Raw genomic sequence first — 8,078 nt, forward strand, 5'->3', positions numbered from 1 at the left:
ATATCTTTATTATCCATGCTTTAAAAAAAAAAAAATCTGTATTGACAACCCTATTAAACATGGAAGTGCATTTGATGTTTGATACAGTATTTCGTTTGTTTCCTTTTCTGATCAGATTTGTAGTTAACATTACGATATGTTAATTCAGACTGATATTAAGTAGCTTCTGAAATATAACTGCTTATAAATTCTTTTCCTTTGGCAAATTGTTAATCTTAATATCTAGATCAAGTCAAATTATAACTTTACCAAAACAAATGAAAAAGGTCAGATTATAGTTGTTTATTTACTAATTTAGAGCAAGTTGTTGCCTCAATATTTGTGGGGTACTATTTTTAATTACAAAATCAGATTATTATAATTGGATTATGTACAACTAACAACCATAATAAAAAAAAAAATCACTAAAGCTCTGTTTATATGCAAGTTTTTCAACACTTTCACATGTTATTCAACAGCCTTGTATGGTTAATTACTTTAATAGTAATCATGACACATGATATTGCGCCTAATTATTCCTTCTCCATATGTATATACACCGAACTTACCTTAATAATGAAGGTTTTGGCATATTAAAAAGGGAATTCCGCTTATAATTGAAAGATGTCAAAATCCAGGGAAATGTGGATCCAATGAGTCAAATTATCATTACTTTTAATAAAAGCAGAATTTCATCATTTGGTTAAATGGCATCACATGTCTTATGATTTATGAGACGTATCTTTTGTTCTTCCAATACATAAATTGAGTATTTGAGAAAGATTAAGAAAAACTCCAGGAAGTTTTTATGAGCTAATTTTCTAAATTATTGTTCTCATTATTATTTTAAGTACTTGATATTCGAAACACACTAGCTTAAATAATTCAGATTTGCATTGATACTATCAAAAAATTAAAAGGGAAAATCATTTTCGGTCCAAAAAAGAATTTCATTTCTAAAATTCGACTTCGAAATTTCTAATTAACATAGAGCAATTGCATTAATCCCACCACTGACCAGTGACCGCACTTCTGATGGTGAGCTAGTAGCAAGTACAATTTGGGACCGGAAAATAATGATCCCAATTACTTTCTCTATCCAATTATATATCACGTCATTACTTTTTTAGAGTCGAAGAAATATTTCTTTAACACGTATTAATCTTTTTAGTAATTTTAACTGTGAACAATTTCTGTAATACTAACTTTTGATACTTTATTGCAAACAGTTGAAGAATTCACACCAAACATAAGTACTTTGATCATCATACTTCAAATTCCCTCATTCTTTTTTGAGGTATCATCATTGCCTTCCTCTTATCTTATACGGAGTACTGTAGTAGCTCAACTTCCCCTTCTGTTTTTGTTTTTGTATGGATAATGTAGTAAGGGATCCATAGTTTTCCCCCAGCACACAAACTTCAAAGAGGCCCACGGGGTTCTAAACACACACTATACAATTATGAACAATGTGCGTTTCTCAACAATCTTTCCGTTTTTTCACCTAGTGTCCGATATCAATTTTCAAGCTTGATTAGTTTGGATTCACGCCAAAAAAGCTCACTTTAGAGATAAAGCACTCCCTACGGACATAATATTTTCTTTTTGGTACATAGAAGTACAGGTGAGGAAGGTTAACCTCAATCCATGTATATATGCTGCATGTCTAATAAAAAAATAGTGGGCCTATAAATCCCCACAGAAGAGAGTAGAGACGGGTTACAGCAAGATGCGAACCTAACCTGGACATTATTGATCATTACCAACTGATTATATATACTACTAGTAGCTAGTACATGTAAGAGTCCACATGGCTCCATGTTGTGTCTACTGAGCTAATTTTACTCGCATGATGTGCATTTTACTATTTTCCTCAACATTTATGAACATTTTTTGGGCCGCTGATTAATGATCTGCTACACCAACAAATATTAGATAGCAGAGTGAACAAATATTAGATAGCAGAGTTCCGGGGGAGGGGGGGGTGTTGGGGGACGACAAAGGCCTTCTATCCTACATGTGAATCCAACATTGTTCACTTTGATGAATATATAGTTTTAATCTGTAAGGGACTGTTAGTGGCCAGACACAGTTTCAACATGTGAAGACAGTGGATAGGTGGTAACTATTATCGAGATTACAGTTTTCTGAGTTCCCTCCAAACTAGTGAATAGCAACAGACTATCAATATTATTAAGCAAACAAGACGCTCAGAATTCTTGATTGAAGATTTGTTTTCTTAATAAGCGAGAGGCTCCTGGCTTACTCTCACACTATAGCAAGTATATCGGAGCCTGAAAATTAACCAGCTCAAAATTGACTGATCACTGCTGCCGGAACCAGCCAGATATAAAACTCCAGTATGAAAACAAAAAAACCTTAAGCTACCAAGAATGCTACACTATTAACAATACTCTGTGATTTCAAAAGAAAGGCGAGATGGAAGAGCAAACTGTAGTACAGAAGCTTTAATAATAGCTTAAGTTCTGCTGGCAAAGGCAACAACTTCTTCATGTAAAGTGTTGTAAAATGAGCTCAATTTAGTTATAGCGAGTGCTTCTCCATACAGTGATGCCCTTGTGGATTTCGTTATGTGTACTTCAACATAATCACCAATCTTTGGAATTCGCTTCCCATTATTATCAACCTTATCTGGGATAGGCATGATAGTAAATGATACCCTATGGCCTCTGTCGCTCTTGCCAATTAACTCTGTGTCTGGGGCTCTCTTATTAGGCCCTTCAACTAACACAAGTTGGAGAGTACCAATTTTTGCATCGTAGAACTGACCTGTACTCCCGCGAAAAGCATCAATTAATTCTGTGAGCCTCCTCTGCTTGACATCTTCAGGAACATCATCAACATATTTTCTGTGGGCATGTGTTTTCTCTCTCATGCTGTAAGCAAACATGTATGCCATATCATAACCAACAGTCTCCACAAGGGTTAGTGTGTCTTTGTGATCCTCTTCCGTTTCTCCACAGAAACCTGAAAGGAACGCGTCAAAAGCATTAAGAGCCAAACAACTGATATTGTATAGCTCCCATGCCATCTGCCTATTAACTGTGAGAAGTTTAACCTCTCATGACATTTAGAATAATTCAAGAACTCCCATATCAATTTCTCAATGCGAGAAGCCAGGAAGCAGAAGTAGTCAGCTCGGCTTATGTAAATACAAAATAGCACCTCTTTGTATAGTCAACTCTTATTCTTGAAAAAGTAATAAAGTAAAACAAGTGTCATAAAATAACTAGAAAACAGAAGTACAAATATTTCCCAAAAACCTGAAGAAACGGACCATGTCCGATTATAGCATACTTTTTTTTAACAACCGTGGTGTCTAGGGCAGCTTGCGCGCACCTCGACTAATTCCACGGGATACCTGCCACCTCCCACCAGCAATAAGTACGGGGTGACTATGTCCACCAAGGCTAGAACAGATGAAAAGAATTCACCCAGTGTAGTGTTTTATCTCTGCTGGGAATTGAACCTGAGACCTCAGGGTGCTCAACCCACTTCATTGACCACTAGGCCACACCTTAGGGTGCCCAAATATAGCATAGTGTATCATGCGTGGTCAGCCTTAAGTGAGATCCCGGTAATTAAGAAAACACAATGGAATACAATCTCCTTTTTTTTTTCTTTTTTTTAAATATTTGAATAAGGTAACATACAACGAATACAATCTTACCACATATGAAGTCGCTGGTTATTCCTATGTCAGGTATTATACCCCTTATCTTCTTCACAAGATCTAAGTATGCTTGTCGAGTGTATCCACGACGCATTCTATCAAGCACAGCACTGCTGCCTGACTGTGCTGGCAGATGAATGCTTTTGCAGATATTGTACCTATCCCGCATTACGTACAGCAAATCATCTGGAAAATCTTTAGGATGTGGGGAAGTGTATCTAAACCGCATTTCTGGAAATTCTGTTGCAAGTCTATCGAGGAGATCAGCAAACCGTAGACCCACATTTTTTACTTTACACATGCTGGAGAATCCATCACTAAGTTCCCAACTGACTGCTGGTTCAGCCGGATTTTCAACTCCAGATGTATCATTATAGCTATTTACATTTTGGCCAAGAACCGTAACCTCTTTGACTCCCTCTTTCCAGAGTTCAGCAACCTCTTTCACAATCGATTCCACCGGGCGAGACCGTTCTCTCCCTCTAGTGAAGGGAACAATGCAGAATGAGCACATATTATTGCAACCCCTCATCACAGATACAAATGCAGATATAGAATTTTTGGAGATGCGAACTGGATTAATATCTGCGTAAGTTTCTTCAAGTGAAAGTATAGTATTGATACCTTTTTGACCATAGTCCACTTCTTCCAACAGGCGCGGCAAGTCTCGATAAGCATCAGGTCCACAAACCACGTCAACCATCTTATCTGCATCCAATATTTTGTCCTTCAACCTCTCAGCCATACACCCCAGCACAACTACTTTGGGAGGGTGAGCGGACTGTGACCTTCCACTCACAACATTGCTCTTCCATTGCCTCTTAAGAAACCAAAAATAATTGAGCCTCTGCCAAACCTTAAGTTCTGCATTGTCCCTTATAGCACAAGTATTTATAAATATTATCTCAGCATTCTCTGGGACTTCCACACTTTCAGTGTATCCAGCATTTTTCATGATAGATAAAACAATTTCCATATCATTGACATTCATTTGACATCCATAAGTTTCATGATAGATGCGACCTCTAGGCATAACATCAGATATCCTCGCATGCCTACAGCAAAAGAACCAAATATCAGTTTTCTCTGATAAAACTAAGGTCGCAAACTTGGCACTATCAGTGAAGATGAAGTTACAAATCCTTAAGTGACACAAGAAAATGTGATACATAATGCTGATAGATAACACTGTTGTAGCTCTACCAACTAATTGAATTATCCCACTTTGAACGAAACAGAACAACATATTTTGGAATTTTCCGAGGCAAAACACTGCAATAAAAGTAGAATGTTTCAAAATGTGCTACCATTCAACACAAATATCTAGGTTTAGATAGTTTTGGATCAACTCTTGAACTTTCTGCTTCCCTTCAGTTTGAATAATTGGATTTGCATGAATAACTCCTACAAGTTTTCATGGAGCCTGATATATCAAAGACAAGTGCAACCAGACGACAGCACCACAAACAAACTGTTCAATACCTTTATTCTACTCTAGTAAATAAATTGCTCGCACTGATGACCTCAATTTCTTCGTATGAAGGCATAATAAACTTGAGAAGGAGATCGTCTCATAATTTTTCTGTGCCCCTCTTTCTTTTTCCCTTTTTCAATTCCTATTCACAGCTTTCATTTGATCACAATTTCAATATAGAGTAGTTTTAACTTGCACTAGCAACTTTGGACTCTGATGGTAAGGATGAAAATCTAAATCGCGATTAAGGGCAAGATGATAAAGAAGATTTGATTACTTCAACAGGATCAGAAGCATCATTAAGAGATGAGCTAGCAGGTCATAGTGATGCCCTTTAGCATTGATGAACGTGATTATCATACATATATGCTGACTTCCAGAAATGTCAAATATGTATCGACAATTATTGACCAAAATGCGACATATTATTATGGTAGTTAAGAACCTCACAGGTACTTGTGAGGTCCTAAACAAGGGTGGTGTCACTGTTGGTTCTCCTTAATGCAGCCAATGGATCAAGGTAGCATCACCGTAACAAAGACCGAAAAGGTTCATATTAAGGACATATAGTAGTTTTGAGACAGTTTTTTTCCCTACAAGCAGCAACAGCAAATGATTTGACTTCAGTTCCACCCAAATAAGTTTGAGCCTAACGTCTCAAAGGCAACCTCTTAGATCAATTAGGACGGTAAATAACACATGCTACCTCTGCGCTAGGAACAACTTATGGAAGCTAGGCTGAAGTAGAGACATCTAATTCCATGTAACTGCGAGTTTGGTTTAAGTGGAAAGGGGAGATTTCAGATGAATGGAAGTATCACTTGGTCAGCCACAAAATAAACTTGAGGTTGTTGGACACCTCCTATATTGCTTTTTAAATTCTTCCAAATTGAACAGAAAGGGATAAGGAATACAGTTTTTTCCTATCTTTCAACTATACCAGACAATGGGAAGTAAATCATTAACAAGTCACTGGAGCATAGTACATCAGTCAAATTTCTCTCCGTTATTTTTCCCTCCCCTTCTTCCAATCAAACCGACTCAAAGGTTCAACCAGACCAACCATGCAAGCCCTTTAGTCCTCAGAACATAAGGCTGCTTAAAGCATGCCATTCACAATGTAGTGAACTATCAGTCCTAGAGCCATTAGGTTACCATGGGAAGTCAACAACTGTATCTGGCGAGTCAATTTGCTCCTTGAGAACACTGAACTATTATGATTTAAGACGCATGACAAATCAAGCAAGTTGGTGGTCGGGATTGATCTGCTTTCGTATAAACACGAAATCAAAAACTTCACTTGCTGCAAGATACCGATATGAACCAGAAAGCCACCTTTACACCCACCTACTGGCCTTACGTAGACTTTCCTTGAACTGCCTCCAATTTCAGCTAGTCTAACATTGTTTTCTTTCACATGAGTTTGTAAATACAAGTTGCACAAATAGTTTGAGATGAGCTAGAGCAACAAAGAAGACAAGAAAGATGCTTTGAGTACAGTGTGAACAATAACACATATAACACCTTTTATATCTGACTAATATTACAAAGTTGATATCTTATATTTACCAAAACGGCAGTCATCGACCACGAAAAGCTGGAAAAAAGAAGGCATTGCAACATTCACTAAGTTAATTGCCCGTTGCCAACCTCAAAAAGGTTGCCAAGACGAATGCCAATCATCTCTATCCTTGAATGTTCTTTCACAATTTGTATTTCAGTGGAAAAGATTGAATAAACTGGAGAACTCAACCAAGCTTAAGAATAGAGCAAACTGAAGCTCCAACATTTACAGGGTTGGCAACAACAAAATTCATATCAAATACTGGCTTTATAACAACTTAGTGGAAACAGTGGACCATTCCTGACTATGGGAAATGTTAAAGAGACCATGCATATTAAATGGATTGACTTTCCACTCAGGCATGAACTTAATATGTTTGCAATGCTTGCAATCCAACATAAGGCTTGTACTTTGATCTAATAGGGAAAAGAAGAAGCAAATCCAAGATAGTGGATGCCAAGTACTTCTCTTAGTAACTTAGTAGTAAAATACACAGGAGCAACTTTGTTCAAGAAATTGAATGACTATATCTATGGATTAAGCCGAGGGCAGTGGGTGCAATAGCTGAATGTTAACACCACTCCCTGCTATTCCATCACCCAATACCAGTCTATATTGTTTCTACAGCCAGAATAGAATGCTAGCACGTTCATCAAACAAAAGGGAAAGAAAAGAAACTTACTCTTGTTGAACATCGGAAGCAGAAGGAGTGTGAGTAGTCGCTTTGGGTATGAAGTCACGGAGGCTTGGAATTTGGTCCTTGCTGGTTAAAGAATGACACTGGGAGAAATTCCTGGATATCTTTACAGACAATGTCCTTCGAAGGGCGACTGACCTGCGACAGGAGGTAGATTGAACTTGTACAAGCTTCGAGGAAAGGAATCTGACAGAATATTGCCTTGGGAATTTGATGCGAACGGCACAGTGAGGATGACTTAACATGGTCGAGAGAGAAGATAGGGAAGACGCCATTTTGTTGAGGTTGAAGAGGAGAGTGTGGATAGATAGACAGATAGGGCTACGAATGGCCGCCGAGCTGGGTTCCGCGGCTTTCGATGCCCAAAAACCAAACCCCTGATACTACTAGTATTTCCAGAAAATGACAAAAATGGTCTCTTATCTTTGGAGGTAGGTTTAAAGTAGTCCTTAAGTATTACTTGAACAAATTTGGCCCTTTAAGTTTGATAAACGTGAACTTTTTTTGTTTCCGTCTGAGAAAATATAAAATATGGAATGGCAACTATTTGTTTATGTTATTTTGTTTATTTTAGAGCTTCGTTGAAATTTAACGTTGTTAAAATTCTGAAAATAGAAACTATGGAATGGCAACTCACATTTGAGTTTATGTTATTTTTGTTTATAAATAG

The 8,078-nt window shown here is 37.4% G+C and overlaps 1 protein-coding gene across 1 annotated transcript; it reads right to left on the minus strand.

Moving 5' to 3' along the window:
* Positions 1-2,329: 2,329 nt before the first annotated feature.
* Positions 2,330-7,795, minus strand: LOC132046502 (CDK5RAP1-like protein). Its single transcript, XM_059437143.1, has 3 exons — positions 7,394-7,795; positions 3,671-4,728; positions 2,330-2,967 (listed from the first exon to the last, which is right to left on the minus strand). The coding sequence occupies exons 1-3, from the start codon at positions 7,681-7,683 to the stop codon at positions 2,459-2,461; spliced, it is 1,857 nt and encodes a 618-aa protein (XP_059293126.1). The 5' UTR covers positions 7,684-7,795; the 3' UTR covers positions 2,330-2,458.
* Between the last annotated feature and the right edge of the window lie 283 nt (positions 7,796-8,078).

The sequence above is a fragment of the Lycium ferocissimum genome, chromosome 2 (assembly GCF_029784015.1).
Source record: "Lycium ferocissimum isolate CSIRO_LF1 chromosome 2, AGI_CSIRO_Lferr_CH_V1, whole genome shotgun sequence".
Lineage (NCBI taxonomy): Eukaryota > Viridiplantae > Streptophyta > Magnoliopsida > Solanales > Solanaceae > Lycium > Lycium ferocissimum.